Source organism: Myotis yumanensis, unplaced genomic scaffold (genome assembly GCF_028538775.1).
Source record: "Myotis yumanensis isolate MYYU_CA2020_CCGP unplaced genomic scaffold, mMyoYum1.0.hap1 SCAF_8, whole genome shotgun sequence".
NCBI classification, from domain to species: Eukaryota; Metazoa; Chordata; class Mammalia; order Chiroptera; family Vespertilionidae; genus Myotis; species Myotis yumanensis.
This window is the reverse complement of record NW_027223759.1, coordinates 46,232,501-46,256,535: the sequence shown is the minus strand read 5'-3', so window position 1 is coordinate 46,256,535 and position 24,035 is coordinate 46,232,501. Positions and strand designations below refer to the sequence as shown.

Here is a 24,035-nt window from a genome sequence, read left to right as displayed (position 1 = left end):
AGAGAGAACTCAAATATATAAAATCAGAAATGAAAAATAACTGACACCAGAGAATACAAAGGGTTATAAGAAAATATTATAAAAAGAACTATATGCCATCAAATTGGACAATCTGGAAGGAATGAATAAATTCCTGGAATATACAATTTTCCAACACTGAATCAAGAAGAAACAGAAAATCTGAACAGACCAGTTACAACTAAAAAAATCAAAGCAGTAACCAAAAAACTCTCAAAAAACAAAAGTCCTGGACCAGATGGCTTCACAGGTGAATTTTACCAAACATTCAAAGAATTAACATCTATCCTTCTCAAAGATAAAGACACTACATAGAAAGAAAATTATAGGCCAATATCCCTGGTTAACATAGATGCAAAATCCTCAACAAAATATAGTAAACCAAATTTAGCAATACATTAAAAGACAGGGATATCCATTTTCACCACTCTTATTCAACACTAGAGGCCCGGTGCATGAAATTCATGCACGGATGTGTGTGTGTGTGTGTGTGTGTGTGTCCCTCAGCCAAGCCTGCACCCTCTCCAATCTGGGACCCCTCGAGGGATGTCCGACTGCCCATTTAGGCCCAATCCCGGTGGGATCATCGGACCTAACGGGCAGTTGGACATCCCTCTCACAATCCACGACTGCTGGCTCCGAAATGCTCTCCTGCCTGCCTGACTGATTGCCCTTAACTGCTTCTGCCTGCCAGCCTGATCACCCCCTAACCACTCCCCTGCCAGCCTGATTGCCCCTAACTGCCCTCCCCTCTAGGCCTGGTCACCCCCAACTGCCCTCCCCTGTAGGCCTGGATCCCCCGCAGCTGCCCTCCCCTGCAGGCCTGATCCCCCCCAACTGCCCTCCCCTGCAGGCCATCTTGTGGCCACATGGGGGTGGCCATCTTTGACCACATGGGGGCGGCCATCTTATGTATTGGAGTGATGGTCAATTTTGCATACTGGCCATGGCTAATTAGCATATCAGGGCTAATTAGCATATCCCTATCTTATTGTGTTGGAGTGATGGTCAATTTGCATACTGGTCATGACTAATTAGCATATCCCGTTATGGTTAATTAACATATCTGGGCTAATTAGCACATCCCTCTCTTATTATATAGGATAGTATTGGAAGCCATAGCCTCAGCAATCAGATGAGAAGAAGAAATAAAAGGCATTCAAATTGGAAAGAAAGAAATAAAACTCTCATTATTTGCAGATTCTATGATACTGTATATAGAGAACCCTAAAGATCCCACCAAAAAACTACTAGAACTGATAAAAGAGTTCAGTAAAGTAGCAGGATACAAAATTAATATCCAGAAATCAGTTGCATTTTTATGCACCAATAATGAACTATCAGAAAGGGAAACTAAAAAAAACAATCCTATTTATAATTACATCAACAAAAGAAGATACCTAGGAATAAATTTAACCCAAGATGTAAAAGACCTGTACTCAGGCCAGAACCGGTTTGGCTCAGTGGATAGAGTGTTGGCCTGCAGACTCGGGGGTCCCGGGTTCGATTCTGGTCAGGGGCATGTACCTTGGTTGTGGGCACATCCCCAGTGGGCAGCTTGCAGGAGGCAGCTGATCGATGTTTCTCTCTCTCATCGATGTTTCTGGTTCTCTATCCCTCTCCCTTCCTCTCTGTGAAAAAAATCAATAAAATATATTTAAAAAAAAAAAAAAAAAAAAAGACCTGTACTCAGAAAATTACAAGACACTGAAGAAAGAAATGGAAGAAGATACAAATAAGTGGAAGCATATACCATGTTCACGGATAGGAAGAATTAACATTATTAAAATGTCCATGCTACCCAAAGCAATCTATAGATTCAACACAATTTCTATCAAAATACCAATGATGTAGTTCACATACTAGAACAAATAGTCCCAAAATTTATATGTAACCACAAAAGACCCTAAATTGCTACAGCAATCTTGAAAAAGAAGAAAAAAGTTGGAGGAATCATGCTACCTGATATCAAACTATACTATAAGGCCATACTACTCAAAACAGTATGGTACTAGCATAAAAGCAGACATATAGATCAATGGAACAGAATAGAGAACCCAGAAATAAACTCACACCTTCATGGTCAATTAATATTTGACCAAAAAAAAAGCAAAAACATACAATGGGGTAAATACATTCTAATTAATAAATGGTGTTGGGAAAATTGAAAAGATACATGCAAAAAAAATGAAACTAGACCACCTTTTTACACCATACACAAGAATAAACTCAAAATGGATTAAAGACTTAAATGTAAGACTCGAAAGCATAAAAATCCTAGAAGGAAACATAGGCAGTAAAATCTTGGACATTTATCTTAGCAATATTTTTTTCTGATATATTCATGGGAAAAGGAAAGAAAGAAACAAACAAAATAAACAAATGGGACTAACATCAAACTATCAAGTTTTTGCACAACAAAGAAAATCATCAACAAAATGAAAACACAACCCATGGAATAGAAGTACATATTCTCCAATGATATATCTCACAAGGGGTTAATATCCAAAATTTATAAATAGCTTATAAAACTCAACACCAAAAAAAAAAGAAACACACACACACACACACACACATACACACACGCGCACACACACACACACACACAATCCAAATAAAAAATGGGTAAAGGACCTGACTAGACACTTCTCCAAAGAGGACATACCGATGGCCAATAGATATATGAAAATATGCTCAACCTCATTAATCATCAGAAAATGCAAATTAAAACCACAATGAGATATCACCTCACACCTGTCAGAGTGACTATCATCAATAAATCAACAAACAATAAGTATTGGCAAAAATGTGGAGAAAAGGGAACCCTCATGCACGGTTGGTGGGAATGCAGATTGGTACAGCCACTATGGAAACAGTATGGAGGTCCCTAAAAAAATTAAAAATGGAACTGCCTTATGACCCAGTGATTCCACTTCTGGATATATATCCTAAGAAACCCAAAACACTAATTTGAAAGAATATATACACCCCTATGTTTATTGCAACATTATTTATAATAGCCAACATATGGAAGCAACCTGAGAGCACATCAGTAGACAAGTGGATAAAAAAGTTGTGTTACATATACACAATGGAATGATACTCAGCCATGAAAAAGGAAAATTCTATCACCTGCAAGAGCATGGATGGAATAGAGGGTATTATGCTAAGTGAAATAATCCAGTCAAAGAAAGACAAATAACATATGATTTCACTTATATGTGGAATATAAAAAACAAAATAGAAACAGACTCATAGATACGGAGAACAGATTGATGGTTGCCAGAGGGGAGGGGATTAGAGGGACTGAGTGAAAAAGCTGAAGGTATTGAGAACTACTGATTGGTGGTTATAAAATAGTCACAGGGACATAAAGTACAGCATAGAGAATATATTCAATAACATTGTAGTAACTATGTATGGTGCCAGATAGGTACTAGAAATATTAAGGAAAACACTTTATAAAGTATACTAGAGGTCCGGTGCATGAAATTTGTGCATGAGTACAGTCCCTAGGCCTGGCCTGTGATCAGGGCCATCTTCTCCTGCTGCCCGCAGCCAGCCCTGCCCCCCATTGCCACCTACCCCTGGTTCCCCATTCACCATTGGGTGATCGAAGCCTGCTGGCCAGTGGGAGGAACCGAGAGGTCGGCCGTTCTGCCCACTTGGCAGCCCCGCCCGCTGCCACCACCTACCCCGTGGTTTCCCATTCGCCATCAGGCAATCAGAGCCTGACGGCCTGAAGAAGGGACCAAGAGGTTGGCTGTTCCTGCGCACTCGCCGGCCTTGCCCCCACTGCAGGTTGACCTCTGTGTGTGGGGTGACCAGCAGGGCAGGGGCCTTGGCCTGGCACCACTCGTGTCCCCCACCACCCATCCCTGATTCCCTGTTCACCATCGGGTGATCGGAGCCTGCCAGCTGGGGAAAGGGATCGAGAGGTGGTCAGTGTATCTCATAGTGACTGGTCAAGCGGTCATTCTGGTCGTTCCACCATTAGGGTCAATTTGCATATTATTCTTTTATGATATAGGATACAGGCCCGGTGCACAGGTGGGAGCTAGCCAGCCTGCCCTGATGGGAGCCCTGGATAGGGGTGGGAGTCCCCGCTAGGGGGAGGGGGGCCAGCTGGGGCAAGGGGCCGCAGTTGTTCTAGTCTCTGGTCATTCTAGTTGTTCTGTCGTTTCAGTCTCTGGGCTTTTATTATATAGGATGATTGTCTAACCACTATGTTGTACTCTTGAAACTAATACAAAATAATACTGAATATAGACTGTAATTGAAAAATAATTTTTTTGTTTTTGTTTTTGCTAATCCTCACCTGAGGATATTTTTCCCATTGATTTTTTTTTTTTTTTTTTTTTAGAGACAGGAAGAGAGGAAGGGAAAAGGAGGGAGAGTGAAAGAGAGAGAAGGGGAGGAAGGGAGGAAGAGCGGGAGAAACATCGATGTGAGATCAAACCTGAAACCAAGGTATCTGCCCTTGATGGGGAATCAAACCAGCAACCCTTTGGTCCATGGGCCAACACTCTAACCACTGAGCAAACCAATCAGGGTGAAAATTTTTTAAAAGTTTTAACTCCTAGAAGCAGAGAGAGGGAGCATAATGCAAATCTTCTGATTACTATGCACAGTGGAAGGAAGGAAGGAAGGAAGGAAGGAAGGAAGGAAGGAAGGAAGGAAGGAAGGAAGGGAGGGAGGGAGGGAGGAAGAAAGCCCATGGCAAACCATTGCTGATTCTGTATAACTGACTCTAACTTTCTGCCTTTTGAACATTTTCAACTGGTTCCAACCTCCTGAGAGCCCAAAGCTTTTGCCTTACATTTGTGTATTGCTTTAAAGAGAGTCCCACTTGGTGAGAATTGCTTTTCAGCTTTGACTTTCATTTATATAGCAAAACCTCCAGAACAACCCTGAGCAACGTCATACCCCTGGAAACCCGAGATAATGTTTCCCTGGTCAGCAAAATTGTTCTCTTGGAATAGGAGGAATTTTCCCAGTGTCCAGGGAAATTAGTGTCTGCTTTGGATTCAAGCCATTTGATACAGTTTCCTGAACAAAGCAAATACCTGGTGATACCAGGAGCCCTACTGGGGATGCTTGCCCTTCCCAGAATTCCTTCTGCCCAATCAAACATCTCTGGTCCTACACTAGCTTTTCAAGATGGCAGTTAGCTAATTTGCAAAACGGACCCAAATTCTTAGGAAAGGGTTAAGTCCCTGGCTGTAGATTAAAATCATCTGGAAGAGGGGAGGAGGGGCTCTTTTTCAACAATAGCAATGCCAGAGCCATACCCCTGACCAAATGAATTAGGATCTCCAACTGTGAGGCCAAGGCATCTGTATTTTTAAAAAGCGCTTCAAGTGATTCTGATCTGCAATCAGGGTGGAGAACCACTCTCATATAACCAGAATTACAACCCTTAGGAGCACCTGCTCGGCTTTAGACACCATGTTTTTCTCTTTTATACATTATCTGTCACCCTCACTACAACCCTACTTGAATGATCATCATCACCAAGTTCAGACCGCTAATAAGTGCTAGAGCAGTGGTTCTCAACCTTGGCTGCATGTTAGAATCACCTGGGAATCTTTTTAAAATCCTGATTTCTGGGCCTCATACTCCAGAAATTCTGTTTCTTTGTTATGGGGGCGGGGGGGGGGGGGGGGCACAACATTAGTAACAAAGAAACAGAATTTCCGGAGGATGAGGCCCAGAAATCAGGATTTTTAAAAGATTCCCAGATGATCGTAATGTGCAGCCAAGGTTGAGAACCACTGTGCTAGAGGGAGATTCATACTCATGTTTTTCTGACTCTGCTGCTTTTTCTTTCTTTTCATATTTCTCAAAGTGTGGGACATGGGTCATTGGTGGTTTACAAATTGATTTAAAATTGTGGGTGAATGTGACATTAAATGACACTGAATCATGTAAAATAAAATTACTCCTTTTTCAATTCTTAGTTTAAATTCTTCAAACTTAAGATGAAAGTTGTGGTGGTGGTAGTATGCTGCCAAGTCTTCTCACATTTACTCACCTCTCTTTTTAACAAACCTTTTAAAAAGCCCAGAATATTCTGTGGGAAACAGAATCTAGCTCAGGTGTGATAATATTTTTTGTTTTCACTGAATTTACTTTAGGGTTTACTTTTATTTATGGCAAATGTTGCCCCTGCTCTTTCATTTTCAGTAATGAATAAAGTTTCATTTTTCATTTGGAGAAATATATTTAAATAAAAAATGAAATTAGTTTTTTTAATATTAAACAATAGTACAGGTGTCTTGAATATAACAAAACAGGTTTAAGTGGTAGATGAATGACAGAAGTTTGAGAAATACTTCCTTACAACATGCTAACTTTAAAAGTAGATCTCCCCTGGCTATTGTGGCTCAGTGGTTGAGCATCATCCCATGAACCAGGAGGTCACTGGTTCAATTTCCAGTCAGGGCACATGCCTAGGTTGTGGGCTCGATCCCCAGTAGAGGTGTTCAGGAGGCAACCAATCAATATGTTTCTCTCTCATCGATGTTTCTATCTCTCTATCCCTCTCATTTCTCGCTCTCCAAAAAAAATCAATAAAAACATTTTTAAAATAAATAAAATAAAAGTAGGCATCTCCACACCTGTCACACCAGTTAGGCAAACACTTGTTTCAGCCTTTGTGGTTGCTTCTAGCAAAGGTGGAATCCTGAAACAAAAGGCTAATAAATGTGGGGAGTGGGAAAGGGTGTACATTCACTCTCAAGTAATCAATGAAATGCAAATCAGAGCACAAATGGCATGCCACTTTTTCACCTATTGAACTGTCAGACTTTTTCTTAATGCTGTCCCATCTTTAAGAAACAGGTAATCTCAAGTACAGGTGGTAGAAGGATAGTTTGCTATACACTTTCTGGATGGCAATTGGAAATACAAATCATAAATTTTTAAAATATGTATACTCTTTGGGCAGTAACTCTATTTATAGGAATTTATCCTAAGAAAATAATCAAAGATCAAATCATTATCAGTGGAAGTAGAGTTCTTGGGATACCACAAGGAAAAGAATTTCCTGAAGCCCCCACAGGAGGATGGCGTTTCATGGAAAGCTTTATTGATCATGTAAAATCAAGGGGGTTCCCCTCCAACGTCCTATCTCTGTCTGTCCCTCCATGGAAAAGGTCCAATCTTGTCTTCAGCAAGGCCGGAATAAAAACCAGTGTCCTGAGCTTCCGTTCCATATTACAGCCCAGTCCAGCATCTGACTAGCTTAGCTTGTGTTCCCAGCTGCAGTCCATTGCATGTGAGGTCTGCACAGCATGGCCATGGGCCAAGCGGTTGCTTAAAGCCATATGGCTATGGAGAGAGAAGAGGTGAATACACAGGTGAGTGCAAGTCACAGAGCAAGAGAGCAGCACGAACAAGAATGCAAGAGAAAGGCAACTCTTTGGGGATTTTAACCTTCAAAGATTTTTCAGGCTTGCATTGGGGTCCACCCCCTATCCAATTTATTGTTCCGCAGGCTAGACTGACAGGCAAGCACCTTACCTTTATCACCCCAACTTTATCGCGCATGCACCTATCTCCCTCTTTGCTGGATCTCTTCCCGCAGTGATCTGCTGGGAATGGACTGGTGGCTCCCTGGGGAGCGTGAAGTTACAGCTTCCTGGTGAAGCTGCCCAGATGACCATGCTGACAATGTCTGACTCCCCTTTGCTCTCATCCTATTATTAATACTAATAAGCCAGCTAGCTAATTACAATGATAACAAAACTATATATATGTACATATATTCCTCAAAGTATTATTTGTTATAGGAAAACATTGCCTCGAATAGGACATTATGTAAATTACATACAACAATTAGAAATGATGCCAGAATAATCTGGAATACAGATAAGAAACTTGTTCCAGCATTTGCTCTAGTGTGAGGTTGGGATAAGGAGGTAGGACAAAAGATGGACTTTTCACTGCTTAACTTATTTGTGCATTATATTCACTCACTGTTTTTTTAAAAAATACCAACTATACTTTAATAAAAAAAAATTTAAAAACGTAACTCTAAAAGAAAGATACTATTTTTAAAGTAGATTAATATCATGGAAAAATATTTATGACTCTATTGTTAAGCGGGAGAAGCAGTAACAAATTACTGTAGGTGAATACTGATATTTGCGGGGGATGGGAATGTTAAAAGAAGTAAATGCATATTCCCAGAAAAATATCGAAAGGATAAAATACTAATGAACTTCCTTTTTAAGAGGATGACTTTCTCTCCCTCCTTGTTAGACTACAGATTCTCCAGATGTGTTCCAGGATAGAAAAGGCCCTCTTCCTGTTGGAAGCCTTGGCAATAATATCCCAATTTACAGAAGCAAAGAGTAGGCTACATAGATGGGGCAGATCTTAACAAGAATGATGAACAGTTACCATTCATTCATTCATTCATTCATTATTTGAGTGTGTGCCAAACCCTGAACTATGAAACAGTTTCAGGGAAAATTATTACCACTTCCCTAACTATTAAGAGGAAAATTCCTGAGAAACCAAGATGGCGGCATAGGTAAACACGGGAGTTTGCTGCCTCGAACAACCACTTCAAAAATACAACTAAAAGACGGAATGGACATCATCCAGAACCACAGGAAAGCTGGCTGAGTGGAAGTTCTACAACTAGGAGGAAAGAGAAAAGCATACCGAGGCTCAGAGGAGGCACAGTGCTGAAGTAAAATACTAAGGTTCGGAGTGCATGCGGAGAGGGCTGGAGGCTGAGGGCGTGGTTGTCGTTTTCAATTGGGAGGGAGTCTCAGGCTCTGAGCTCCAGTTCCAGGCGAGTCTCTAAGGACCCACACTCATATGGGAGAAGCAGGACTGTCTGGCATCGCTCAGAACCCTAGGGCAGCTTTCTCTCCGTGGGGCTTGCAGCAACTACTGGGACACTGAGAAGCAGAGCCTCTGAGGGCAAGACTGAGAGCAGCCATAATTGCTAATCCCGCCCTGTTGATCCCGTGGGACCCGCCCCGCTCAAGCCCTGCAGGGAGGCTTTTGCTGGATAGCCTCAGGCAAAGGCTAGATTAGCACCTCCCTAGAGATCCAGGAGTCAGGAAGCCCAGAGGTCAGAGTGGGACCACCCAGCTTGCAGCTCCGTGGAACCATAAAAGACACACTCAGGGGGCAGACTCAGTGAGCACCAAAGCCCCATCGAAGCAAGTCTAGCCCCAGAGGGGTGTCTCCAGCACAGAAGTTCTCCCACCGCAGACACAGCTGATTCTCACAGCCAATTGGCCTGGAGGTCAATTCCTCACAGTGATAACTACAACAATCAAGGCTTAACCACAACAAGACTGTGCACAAAGCCCACAAGGGGGTGCACCAAGAGTGTCTACCTCAGGTAATTGGGACACTTAGCACAGAAAGGCACTCTATCGACACAGCGAAGCATAAAAAATGCCAAGACAAAGAAACAGGACACAAACGACAGAATTGGAGGAAAGCAAACTGTTGGATATAGAGTTCAAAACCACACTTTTAAGGTCTTTAAAGAACTGTTTAGAAGCCGCCGATAAATTGAGTAAGGCCCTCAAAAAGACTGGTGAGACTGCCAATAAATCTAGTGAGATCCCCGAAAAGACTGGTAAGACCGCCGATAAATGTAGTGAGATCCTCAAGAAATCTAATGAGACCCTCGATGTTGTGATAAAGGACCAACTAGAAATTAAGCATACACTGACTGAAATAAAGAATATTATACAGACTCCCAACAGCAGACCAGAGGGTCGCAAGGATCAAGTCAAAGATTTGAAATACAAAGAAGCAAAAAACACCCAACCGGAAAAGCAAAATGAAAAAAGAATCCGAAAATATGAAGATAGTGTAAGGAGCCTCTGGGACAGCTTCAAGTGTACCAACATCCGAATTATAGGGGTGCCAGAAGATGAGAGAGAGCAAGATATTTAAAACCTATTTGAAGAAATAATGACAGAAAACTTCCCCTACCTGGTGAAAGGAATAGACTTCCAAGTCCAGGAAGCGCAGAGAACCCCAAACAAAAGGAATCCAAAGAGGACCACACCAAGACACATCATAATTAAAATGCCAAGAGCAAAAGACAAAGAGAGAATCCTAAAAGCAGCAAGAGAAAGAAAATCAGTTACCTACAAGGGAGTACCCATACGACTGTCAGCTGATTTCTCAACAGAAACTTTGCAGGCCAGAAGGGAATGGCAAGAAATATTCAAAGTGATGAATACCAAGAACCTACAACCAAGACTACTTTATCCAGCAAAGCTATCATTCAGAAGTGAAGGCCAGATAAAGAGCTTCACAGATAAGAAAAAGCTAAAGGAGTTCATCACCACCAAACCAGTATTATATGAAATGCTGAAAGGTATCCTGTAAGAAGAGGAAGAAGAAGAAAAAGGTAAAGATACAAATTATGAATAACAAATACACATCTATCAACAAGTGAATCTAAAAATCAAGTGAATAAATAATCTGATGAACTGGTGATTGTAATAGAACCAGGGACATAGAAAGGGAATGGACTGACTATTCTTGGGGGGGGGGGGGGGGGTGAAAGGGGTGTGGGGGTGAGTGAAGAGATTAGACAACAATCATGCACCTATGGATGAGGACAGTGGGTGGGGAGTGAGGGCAGAGGGTGGCGTTGGAACTGGGTAGAGGGGAGTTATGGTGGGAAAAAAGAGTAACTAATGTAATAATCTGAACAATAAAGATTTAATAAAAAAAAAGAGGAAAATTCCTTATAGACAATTTATAACTCCGCCATCTTCCACGGGCACTAATTTAACTCAGGGATGTTTTCTTTGTAGCCATTTTACAATTTTGAAGAAGATTGTTCACGGCATAACATGGCAACTGGGAAAATGTGTAGCCTTCCTTTCATCTTAGGAAGATATGAATTACATGCACCCCAAGAGAAAAATCTCTCTTCTGGTTGTGTTTGTGTGTTTTACAAAAAAAACACTGAATTACTCAGTCCCTCCTGAAGTCAGACGTGGAAAGGTAAAAAACCTTGTAAGAACATTTCAGTAAAAAAACACGCATCATAATAGATGGCCTAGACCTTGGGATTTAGAATCAAAAGGCCTGACTTCTAGCCCTGGCTCTGAAGGGAGACTGGCAGAGGGGCCCACGCTCCCTGGGCCTCAGACCCCGCAGATGGAAAAGCAAGGGGCCTTTTGCCAGCAGGATGTTGGGAAACCTGAATTCTCAGCTGGACTTTGCCTCTGACCTGCGGTGTGATCTCTGAATCTCCCTATGCCTCTGCTGTCTCTATGGTGTTAACAAATTAGATGAAATAAAGAAAAAGATACTTTGCAAAACAAGATTTGCTACCTACAGATGACATGGTAAGGAGAAGAAGCACAGAGCTGGAGAAGACAGGTCCTCTCATTGGAAGCTATTTCATGGAAGTGTCCACTGGAGTACCAGCTAGCATGGTCAACCATCATTAAGGAGAGAGATCATTCAGCTGACAGGTGGGCTACTGTCCCCTCCAACTGACCTGAGAACTTTGGTCAGAGAAATGCTCTGCCTCCCCTTAGGCACAGAGTTGACAGAGCTCTATACATTAGTCACATAATTCCAAATCTACTTAAATGCCCCCCACGGTGGGGTATATCTCATAATTCCATTTGGGATTTGCTATCTGTAAATCTAAACACAGAGCACTCTGTTTGCTTCAAGGAAATGTTTTCTTGGCAAGTGACTCTGAGAAAGCCTCACCCACAAATGGCAACCAGATTGCAGTCATACTACTCAGAATGTATTCACGCCTGCTGAGGCCTCCAGGGAAGGCGCAAAGGACTATGGGTCTCTTAGTGTGCTCTCTCCCAGGAACCCTGCTCACTGCCTGTCCATTCCTCGGGGGCCTGGAAATCATACTTCCCCACCAGGCCAGGATAGCTGGACTGTATGCCCCATCCTGCTCTCCGTTGTGGTTGTTCTTCCTTCACTGTAATCCTGCTAGGAAATTTACCAGAACTCGCACATTTGTAGTGGATGATGACAATTGAAACACTAAGTGTCATGGGACAATGTTGGGAAGAGCATTTGTAGCCAAAATAGCCATAACTCAACAGGTCAAATAGGGTAGAGGAAGTAATTTCCTTCTTCATCTCAGACCTTAGAGGAGAACAGAATGCCTCAGCTGTGACTTAAATTGTGCTTGAATTAGGGTTGCTACACTTAGGGGGGCGGGGGGCAGGTTGGGGGGGGGGGGCGGAAAGAAGGCACCCAGCTAGATTTGAATTTCAGATAAACAACCAATCACTTCTTAATATAAGTATGTCCCAAATATTACAAAGGATGTATTTACATTTAAAAAGTATTGGTTATCTGAAATTCATATTTAAGTGGGTGCCCTAGCAACTCTAGCTTGGATATACCTGCATGTTCAATAAAGAGAACTGAAATATTAAATTTCCAAACCAGTTGCTGAAGTTATGTTATGAAGCCATCAATTGAATTCAGCTATTGGTCTTTCACCAAGGCCTTGGCCAACTGTGCAGCCACAATGTGTGATGATTTCAGATTAGAGAGAAAGGAGTATGCATTTCCCACGCTCCTAAAACTCCATTCTGATTTCTCCCATTTTCTGGCAGATTTATCTCCAGTTTCCTGTGAGGTTCTGTGACAACTCAAAAGAGAAAGATGTTCAAGGTCTCAAATATGAAATCAGAAGGTGCTGGGTGGGGGAGTGTAGGGAGTCTTGTAACAGAGAGGCCTATGTTCAATACAAACTGGTATTCATGACAAATATACTTTCAAGAAGCACTGTAGGGAGATATCCTCATGGATTACAAACTGGAGAGTTTGGCTCGGCTTACAAACATGTAAGGTGGAAATCAGCCACTTTCAGAATATGAACTTCATTGTCTCCAGAGTAAATGACGGATATTCTGATGTGTATCTTCAAACTTGGGTTGCCCAGTTTATCTACAAAAACTAGTCAAGTAAAATAGGTAATTGCCAGATAACCATACTGTTTTGTAACTCATAAGCAAACTGGCTCACAAGCTGGCAGACAGGGGTTCAGGCTTCCATTCTGACACTTACAGAGTAGACTTTTTTTTTTAACCTATAGTTTCGTCATCTTTTGAAAGACAGAAGAATTTCTGCCCTACATGCCTCATCGATTCTTTTTTATTTTTAAACTTTTTTATTTTTTAATTATGTTTTTATTGATTTTCGAGAGAGAAAAGAAGGGAGTAGGGAGAGAGTGATAGAAACATTGATGAGAGAGAAACATTGATTGGCTGCCTCCTGCATGCCCCCTACTGGGAATCCAGCGGCAACCTGGACATGTGCTCGGCCCAGGAACCAAACCAGTGACCTCTTAGTGCATGGGTCAATGCTCAACAACTGAGCCACACGGGTTGGGCTATTTTTAAACTTTTATCAGAAAAATCATCATAAACTTCTCAGTGTGCATACATGTTTGGGTTTAATCAATGTGCTATATGCTATTTGTGTTTTGCTTCTTTTTCTGGATTTTGAACTTTCATCTATCGGCACCATACCCATATTTTCCTTATTGATATCTCCATGGTATGATATCATATTTATATCTTGGAGTTAACTTCTCCCCAATTATTAAATACTTATGTTTCTAGCTTTTTTTCTACTACAAAAAGTGCTGTCATATCCATCTTCATACAGATCCTCTCTTTTTTATTTTTGGTTTAACTTGTTGCAACCTGTTCAGCTTTTGTTATAGTTTGTCAAGTTGTACTTCAGGGGAGGTGGAACGGATGGGCCAGTGTACCTGGGGCCTCTCCCACAAGGTCTTTTGACCTTTTGGCTTATCCTAATTAATAGAAAGGAAATAGTAATTATTCTAATTAAAGCTCTGGCTGAACATTTTTCAATATATTTTTTCATAATTTCATTTCAATATATATGAATATGCCTGTCTTTCTCTTGATTCAGGCTTTCTACATTCTGGATTGTAGACTTTTGTGTGTATTTATTTTTCTCATTGTTTTTATCTTTCTGTTGCACTTCCTCTCATCTTAGTTTTGTTACTGTCAATAATTTACTTTAATATAATCAAACCTCCTTGTCTCTATCTTCTTCCACAGTTAAAAAAAAAAGATATTTCATTTCCTTCTAAGATTTGTATGGGAATGTTTAAAATGTTTAACTATATAACTCATCTGGAATTTATTGTGGCCTGTGAGAATCAAGAGGTATATTGAGAAAAGTAAAAAATTTAGAAATTAAAAAAAACAATACTAATTTCTGTCCAGCAGCATTAGCTTATGGCCTTAAGCGAGTCACTTGCGTCTTCTAATTCAGTGTTCTCTATTAGACTGAAGGCAAGGACCTTGTCTTATTTCTCTTTATCTTCCCCACAATATCCAGCAAAGTACCTTACATTTAGGTACTTTGTGATAAGGTTTGTATTTTAGTTCTATTTCTTGCATATTGCTATCAAATTGTTCTAACAGCACTCATTGAATCATGATTCATATCCCAATTATTTATTTGGTTGCTTATGATTGGCCATGTATCAATGACACTCAGATTTGCCCCAATGGCAAAGCACATAAGAGTTGTAGCACTCTGTGCAAAACATCTGAAATACGGAGATATTAAAGTTAAAATAATGAAAATGAAAATTTGCCCTAACCGGTTTGGCTCAGTGGATAGAGCGTCGGCCTGCGGACTGAAGGGTTCCAGGTTCGATTCCAATCAAGGGCACATACCGTGGTTGCAGGCACATCCCCAGTAGGGGGTGTGCAGGAGGCAGCTGATCGATGTTTCTGGCTCTCTATCCCTCTCCCTTCTTCTCTGTAAAAATCAATAAAATATATTTTTTTAAAAATGAAAATTTGGTGCTAAATCAGACACCAGCTTACACTAGTTTCTAGTATAGTATAGACATCACATGTTTGTTTGTTTTAAATTTATGGTAGAAATTTTCAAATTGAGAAAATTCTATCCAATAATTTAATTCCTTCTAATAATCAGGTAAGGAAAATCTTGGAACAACAAGTTGTTCAAGAGCAAAAGTTGAAAACCACATCTTATATTCGGCATTCCCAGTTGAGAATATAAATAAAAGCCTCTGATCAAGTATAAACACTATATAAATATAAAGTTCAGCTAAACCAAGCTGAACTCCAGCTGAACTCCAAAACTCTTTAAGATTAGTCTTTTGAGTTGACAAGTTTGGAATTCCTATAACATTAGAAAGTCTAAAGGAGATACATGTCAGATCTCCAGTGCATGTTCACACCAGCAACCTTAACTCTAGATGCTTCTGTTTATCAGTTTATATATCAGAAGAGAAACACAAAAGGACCTCACAACCTCACGTTCTACCATAGTAAAGACTATGGATTTTGCAAAGCAAGCAGGAGCTGGGTATGTTGGAACTATCAGAGGAAAAAAAGAAAAAAAAAATTTCAATTCTGGATTCCTTGTACTCTGAGGATGATGATAACCAGTGTAAGAGGCTGGAGTCCTGTTCTCTGCACAGAGTTCCTGGAGATGTGGACAGGGTTGTCTGCTAAGGCTACCAGACCCCTCTGCCAGTAGCATCACTTTTCTATGCTAATTAATATTTTTTCATGGAGCTTACTTTTACTAAGACATTTGACTTAAAAAAAAAGAATGTTTTGTGTTAAGAAAGACAATAATGCTGTTGTTTGTTGTTGTTTTTTACTGCTAGAACAGGAGTTAAAGACAGGAGCTGGCAGGGTTGGGTTCCCACTCTGCCACTTGATCTGGGATGAGTCATTCCACGTTTGTAGATCTCAGTTTCCTTTTCTGGGAGGAAGAAAAAAGAGTATTTAGCATGGACAGTTTCTAAAATCCTTTATCTTTCCAATAGTCTTGTTCAAATATAAATATGTTCCAATTAAAGAAAAATAAAAATGCAAGACTTCCTACTTCAGAAACTGATAATTCACTATTCATAATGGTCCTTGCTGAGTCATTCTTCACTTAGAAATTCCCCCTAAATTTCCTTAAATTGTAGGAATCTCTAGTGAAGTCAAACTGTGACTACAAGTCTCCAACTCTTTTTTATGAATAATTAGTTTATGATATACACTTGGTCTGTGAAGATGATATCTCTTCTCTAGACTATGACATTCGTGAACAAGATTCTACGGCAGTTGTGTGTATGTTGACAAGAAGTTAGAACTGCTGAACCCTGGTTTAGATATAGTGCCAAAAAGACAGCCGATTCCACAAAAATCATCTGCCTGGAAGGGAAATAAATCATGACCTCATTGAGCACGTGGTTTCTTCACCCCCAGGGCACTCTTGGTCCAGGATTCTGAAATTAGGACTAACACAAAGAGACTGCTCCATGAAATCGGGCAATCACCCTTTCCCCTTCTCCCTTGCACTACCTCCAGAGGCTGCACGGATCAATGGCATTGTTCAAAGCATTTCAGTAAATACTAGCTCAAGCCATTTTCCTACAAAATGTATCCCACCAAAAAGTTTGCATCTCCTCTACTCACGAGTGTGTGTGCTCCAGATGTCTTTGAACTCTCACTGTTGGATGTGGTACAAACCATCCCAGATTGCCTTCGTTGTCCTGAGTTATCTCACTAAGGGCACTTTCTACTCTGCAAAGGCTGCTCGCCACCCTCCCCTTCAGAGTGGACAAACCAGCTTGCTTCATGTCACTCTTGACTGCTGATTCAGATAAAAAAAAAAGATGAAGGCAAAGTTACAGACAGTATCTCTTGTTTACACTTAGGAACCCCTGTGTGTTTGTTTTCTTAGGATAATATTTCTCTAATAATAGCAAAGCTCTACCATGTCCACTAAGAATGAGACACAGTTTCTACTAAGTACATTTATGTGAAGAGAAATGTTTCACGGAATTTTCCCAAAACCTCAGATGGTTTACAGTAAAGTTTTGCTATCTTGTTGCAGGTTCGGAAAATGGCCTTGCACAGAAGCAGCGAACACCTCGCCGAAGATGTCAGCAGCCCAAAATGCTGAGTAGCCCCGAGGACACCATGTACTATAACCAGTTAAATGTGAGTTCAAAGTGGCCATAAAGCTGTTTCACCGGCTTTGTTTCCAGTTAATAATTCTGTTATTAATACCTGTTCCAGCCCCTCCAGCCCCACCCCCACCCTCTTATGCTCTCGTCTTGAACATGTGCTTAGGCTCTTTATCTGTTGCTTTCATGTCAGGATGTCTGCCTTCACGGTGAATAATTGATGTGGTTTATCAAAGACGAGCAAGATGCATGCTTCATCAGGCTCACTTGAGCCCTTTGATCAAAAAAATTATGCTGTGACTTCTGATATTATCAGCATCTGCTTGCATTCAACACAAAATCACTTTGAATTAAAAATTAACGACTTGCTGCTTTGCTTTGACTGTGTGTTCTTGGCCCTCTCCACAGGGAACTCTAGAATATCAAGGGAGCAAGAGGAAGCCAAGAAAACTTGGGTAAATATCTGTCTTCTTAGTTCTAAGCAACTGTAAACAGAAGGGGTCCTTTGTGATATTACAGAAAATGCAAAACTTTCCTGAGAGGCTTCTAAAAAATATGCAGTGGGTATAGCCCCGCTCTTGTTGACATTGGAAACTACTTTTCACAGTAGCAAGTATACAAAACTTGAATCTATTCTGTCTGAAAAGGCTGGAATTGCCATCGAAAGGCAAATGTTATTTCTCGGGGAATTGTACTTTCCTCATAAGTGGAGACATAGTGGATTGTATAAAACTCTCCCACAAACAAGATCACTCCACACATGGCAAATAGGTGGCTTCCCCTATATTACCCTACCCCTGAGCCTTAAAGGTACAGGAAAATTTCCTCCAGTGGTTTGACGCAGCAGTTCTCAACCTGTGGGTCGCGACCCCTTTGGCTGTCGAACGACCCTTTCACAGGGGTCGCCTAAGACCATCCTGCATATCAGATATTTACATTACGATTCATAACAGTAGCAACATTACAGTTATGAAGTAGCAACGAAAATAATTTTATGGTTGGGTCACAACATGAGGAACTGTATTTAAAGGGCCAGAAGGTTGAGAACCACTGTTCTAAGGAGTTTGAGCTCATTTAATTATTAGCATCTCAATTGAGAATAAGAATGAGGTAGGTAATTAGTACTAGTTTAAGAACTGGAGGAGGTGAGGAGGGGAAATTTCTCACCTGGAGGAAAGCAGATGGAGAAAGGCCAGATAATTCACATACATCAAGTTGCAATGTGATCACCATTTCCAAACACCACTACATTGAGCCATTATCAGTGTGTGACTCAGAGGTGAAAGGCTTTGCGTATCAGACCCCAGGTCCTCTGTGCTGCAGGACTCTGGGCTTCCCTAAGCTATCCTTCTCCTATCCCAGCCCCAGCGTTGGGACCCAACCCAGTTCCAAGTACTCAAACAACTTTAGGTGCCCCAGAGATGGCCATGGCATTTCTTTTTCTACCAAAACTCTTTTCTTCGTTGCAGCCAAGTCAAAGTGCTTGATGGTGAAGATGAATATTACAAATCTCTGTCACCCGTGGACTCGACCCTCGAGGAAGACAACTCAGCCCACCCTTTCTTTTTTCCCTCGTCCTCAAAAGGAGCATCTTCTGCTCAGCACTGAGTTGTCCTCCCTGCGCCTCAAGTCTGTTGAGGGTAAGCACAGTCATGGTAATTGACTGATTGTCATTTAATAAGAAAGCACTGCAATGGGGTCAGCCTCTATGGATACATGCTGGAGCCTTACTGAACAACTTTCAGATTCTTAACCATTTTCTCCTACCTCCATCACCTTCCCCACATCTGTTCTGCAGCTTGAACTGAGTAAACCTTTCTTTTCTCAAACTATGAGTCTCTTGGGGACACAGAGTGCACCTCCACTGCAGTAATAACCATCCTTCATGCCCCCATCTAAAAGGGTAACAATCTCACCATCAGCCAATTGTGGACACTGATGGTATTTCTTTATTTTTCCTACCATATCCTTCCATGCAGAATCTGCCCCTGTGAAAATCCAGAGGTTCCTTTCCTCCTCGCCTCTCCACAGCATCCCTTCCCCTTTGCTGGTCTTTCTACCCTGCCCGCCTCTCCCCAGGGGCAGGGTTCCATTGCTGAAGGTCTTCAAGGACTCCTAGGCCTGTATAATTTTTTGTGTATTTAGAGAGAGAGCCCTAAATTTTTTCTAGATTCTTCCTATAAGGCAAAGGAACTCCTCTCTTGCTAATTATTAGGGCAATAAAACCTTTGCCTCTTTACTTCACCTTATCAAGACACCCCCATCATTTTAGCAATAAAAGAAAGGAGTGCGTTGGAAAGAATCGTTGGCCCTGTCAGAGACCATGTCACGTGGTTTTGTAACTGTCCACTCTCTGGTCGGCTGTCTGCAGGAATCATCTTCTCTTCATCTCTGCGTGCACAGATCTCATACAGTGGCTGGCACAGAGTGGACATCCAGTTAATGCCCACCCTTGACTGAGTGGAGAGACCTAGTTGTACAAACATATCTGATATGTGATTAATCACTTTTATTATCCCGTAGGTTCTGATTTTTCATTCAAGGTTGGGCTAGTCTTATTGTAATGATGTTATATTATACATTATGATATTCAATATGTTTCAACATGCAAAACTATATGTGAGATTTCTGAGTGATGTAAAAAACCTTCAAGACACTTCCCCTAGAACAAATATTCTTAATGGTTTTTTTTACGTGGCAGATAGTACACATGGGAGTACTCAGATTTTGAGAAAAATAAACTTGAGGAAATAGGAAAAAGAACTTTTCAGAATTTTAAAGGGAAGAGTTTTAATAAGCATTTTACAAACATAAATAATGAAATGAGGCATTTAAAGATCTCAGAAATTTGTAATTTTTTAAAAACATATTTTATTGGTTTTCTACAGAGAGGAAGGGAGAGGGATAGAGAGCCAGAAACATCGATGAGAGAAACATCGATCAGCTGCCTCCTGCACACTCCCCACTGGGGATGTGCCCACAACCAAGGTACATGCCCTCGACCGGAATCAAACCTGGGACCTTTGAGTCCGCAGGCTGATGCTCTATCCACTGAGCCAAACCGGTTAGGGCTAGAAATTTGTCATTTTACAAGAAAAAGAAAAAGCCAATTATTCATAGTCAAACTTTACTTTTTAAAAACTGAGTCAGTTGTTTTTCCAGACCTTCACCCCAAAGGTAATGTTGTTAAGGCATGTACGTAGAGAAGAAGAAACACAAATGAACATCATTTTATTGTTTAAAAATAATATATAGATTTTTAGCATTATTATTAATATAAGTATTTTTGGAAATTTCACTTTTATCATTGATTTGTCTACTTTTGATTTGATAATATTAGCTGCTTTTTAATCTGTTGAATAGAAATATTCATAACTTCCCACTAGTCCATGTACAACATAATTGTATACCTGCCTTATTTCTAATTAAAATATATATATAAGTAAATTTTAAAAGGAAATAGAAGTTATTATCTATATATGTAAAAGGCTAATATGCAAAGTGTCCCCTCAGGAGTTCGACCAGGTGACTGGGAGTTTGCTTTGCTCACTATGATGTGTGCTGACCACCAGGGGGCAGCATGGAATGAAGGAAGGCCCCAGCCAGCAGCTAGAAGGCCCCAATCGGCCCTGATTGCCAGGCAGGCCTAGGGACCCCACCCATGCACGAATTTTGTGCACTGGGCCTCTAGTAAAAATCATAATTCAGAAGCTCTGTAATAATTACTTATTGCCACAGCAATAACTTCTAGCAATGCGTTAGAAATAGTGTTCACCATCAGCTACAGCAGACTCTAGATATTATTCTTGAGCTAGTTATAGTGCCACAAACTCAAAAAGCAACTCTTAAAAGGAATTGATGAGAATGATGTAAGCTAGAATCTCATAAATTTCTTATTAATTTTAATAAGCACATAGCAAAAACAAAACCAAAATAAAATAGTACAGAAAGTTTATAGTGGAAAACAGTCTTCTCTATGCCCCTACCTTTTTTTTTTAATTTTAATTATTTTAATGACTTCCAACATGTCTCTGAATAATTTGCTTCTATGTTCTTGATTTACTATTTTAGGCAATATCTACTCTTACTATGAAAGATGTGCGTTGTATCTTAATTCCTCTCTCCTCTCTCTTAATTTCTTCCAGTGCTTACAATTTTATGTTTAAATTTTTGTTGATTGCTTTTTGAACTTTAAATTATATAATTAAACACCTAATTTTGTGCCATTGACTTGTAATAGTATTTCTATGAGGCTGCCTTACGTGAAAAAACCAATAGGCTGAAAGATAATGTCAAGTGACTAGAATAATGGGTCCAGGACAAAACAGAAAAAATTCTGAGGATAGAACAGTTTTTTAAAACTTTACTATAAACTTCTGGTGTTCATGTTCTGAGCTGCTGTTTCTTCTTCCATTTTAGTTCATCTGCATATACTAGTATGCCCCCATCCACTTTTTAAAACTTTATTTTAAAATACAATTACATATATAGAAAAGAGTACAAATTAAAAGACTCAGCTCAGTAAGTTATCAGAAAGTGAATATCTATGTGACCACTCGTACAGTCAAGAGTAGAAGATTGTCAGCACCCTAGAAGTCTCCCTCATGTCCCTTCCCAATCACTACTACCCCCAGCCACCTCCCCAAAGATAAGCACTCCCATGACTTTTATGATAAACACTTCCGTGATTTTCTTTATAGCTTTATTACTTACATGATCCCTAAACTCTATAGTTAGATTTTTTTTTTATAGCTAGGTTTTGGGAACTTTATATAAATGGGATCATATAGTAGGTCATTTTGGGGATCTTGTTGTTTTTTAATTTAATGTTATAATTGTTAGTTTCATCTAGTTGTGGAATGTAAATGTAGTTTATTAATTTTCATGATTTCAGTATATGAATAAGTCATAACTAATTTACCCATTCTACTTTTGATATATAAATATGAATTGTTTGCAATTTGGGGCTATTTTGGAAGTTGCTACTACCAACATTGTTATATATGTCTTAGTGTATATTTGTATGCATTTCTGTTGACTATCTATCTAGGATTAGAATTGCAGGGTTCTAAGGTAAACATATCTTCACTTTAGTATGTAATGCCAAATTGTTTTCCTGAGTGATTGTAGCAATTTACAATCCTGCCAGAGGTATAAGAAAGCTTTCATTAGTCTATCTTCTCACCAATTCTTACTATCATCAGTTTTCTTCATTTGGGCATTCTGATGGGTATATAGTAGAATCTCATTGAAATTATAGCTCACATATCACCAATTAATATGATATTGAGCACATTTTTATGTGTCTAGTGACCATTTTAGATATTTTTTTGTTACATGCCTATTTTAACCTTTTTTTTAATTTGAAAAAATGCTAGTTGTATATGTTGCAAATATTTTCTCCAATAGGTTGCTTGTTCTTTCATTCTCTTAAAGTGCCCTTTGGTGGGGAAAAAAAAGTGTAATTTGCCCTAGGTGGTTTGGCTCAGTGGAGCATCCACTGTGGACTGAAGGGTCCTAATTTTGATTCCCAGTCAAGGGCACGTACCTCAGTTGCAGGCTCAATCTCTAGGCCTGGTTGGGGACGTGTGGGAGGCAACCAATTGATGTGCCTCTCTCAAATTGATGTTTCTCTCCCTCTGTCTTTCCCCCTCCTTTCCACACTCTGTGAAAATCAATGAAAAAATATCCTAGGGTGAGGATTAACAAAAAAAAAAGTGTAATTTTAAATTTGATAGGTGCTTTTTTTATGGCCTGTTTAAGAAGTCTTGGACTGCACGATCATAAAGACATTTGCCTTTAGTATCTTCTGGAAGCATTATTATTTTGCCTTTCACATTTAGATCTTTAAATCACCCAAAATTGAATTTGCAAATGGTATGCAGTAGGGGTAAATTTTCATGTTTGCTATAATGGATAATCAACTGCCTCTGCCCCATTTAATGAAAAGACCATCCTTTTCCTACTGCTCTAAAATACTATCATTTACATAAATCAAATGTTCATGAGTCTGTTTCTGTATTCTCTATTCTGTTCTATTTGTTATCCTTTTCTTAAATACTGTACCTTTATAATAGGCCTTTGTATATGGCAGAGCAAGGTTTTCAATACTTTTTTCTTCTCCAAGAGACCCTTGATTAATCTAGACACCTTGCATATTACAGAAGCAAATAATCAATTTTGGGGAGAAAAACTGTTAGGGTTTTTATTTAATTATCTTGAGTCTATACGTCAGTTTGGAATCAATTTCATGTTTACAATATTGAAGTTTTCAATCCATGAACATGGTATGTCCTTCTATTTAGTTAGTAATTCCTTCTCTTCTTTAAAGAATGATTTATAATTTTATGTAAGAAATCTTATCCATATTTTGTTGGTTTTATTCCTATGAACCATGTATAATTTGATATCATTTAAAGGATTTTAAATTTTTGTTTCCTATTTGTTGCCTGTTATAGACTAAATGTTTGTGTTCCCTCAAAATTCATATGCCCTTGCAGCGGTTCTCAACCTGTGGGTCGCGACCCCTTTGGCGGTCGAACGACCCTTTCACAGGAGATCATCCTGCATATCAGATATTTACATTACAATTCATAACAGTAGCAACATTACAGTTATGAAGTAGCAACGAAAATAATTTTATGGTTGGGTCACAACATGAGGAACTGTATCTAAAGGGCCAGAAGGTTGAGAACCACTGCCTTAGAGGGTGATTAGATCATGAGGTTGAAGCCCTCATGAGTGGGATTAGTGCCCTTATAGTAGAGACTCCAAAGAGTTTACTTGCCTCTTCCACCATATGAGGACACAGTAAAAAGATGGCTATCTATGTACTGGGAAGCAGGCTCTCATCAGACACAGAATCTGCCGGCACCTTATTCTTAAACTTCTGTTGTTTAAATCACCTAGGCCAGTGGTTGGCAAACCACAGCTCGAGAGCCACATGCGGCTCTTTGGCCCCTTGAGTGTGGCTCTTCCACAAAATACCACGTGCGGGCACGCACATACAGTGCGATTGAAACTTCTTGGCCCATGCGCAGAAGTC

General features: G+C 40.0%; 1 protein-coding gene across 1 annotated transcript in view; it reads left to right on the top strand.

The window, feature by feature from the left end:
- MYO3B (myosin IIIB) overlaps positions 1 to 18,598 on the top strand; it is a 356,539-nt gene extending 337,941 nt beyond the window's left edge. Inside the window, exons 31-33 of the mRNA XM_070423427.1 lie at positions 16,918 to 17,024; positions 17,399 to 17,445; positions 18,460 to 18,598. Of these exons, the coding sequence (XP_070279528.1) occupies positions 16,918 to 17,024; positions 17,399 to 17,445; positions 18,460 to 18,598 (293 nt within the window). The remainder of the gene's footprint in view (positions 1 to 16,917; positions 17,025 to 17,398; positions 17,446 to 18,459) is intronic.
- Positions 18,599 to 24,035: the final 5,437 nt, after the last annotated feature.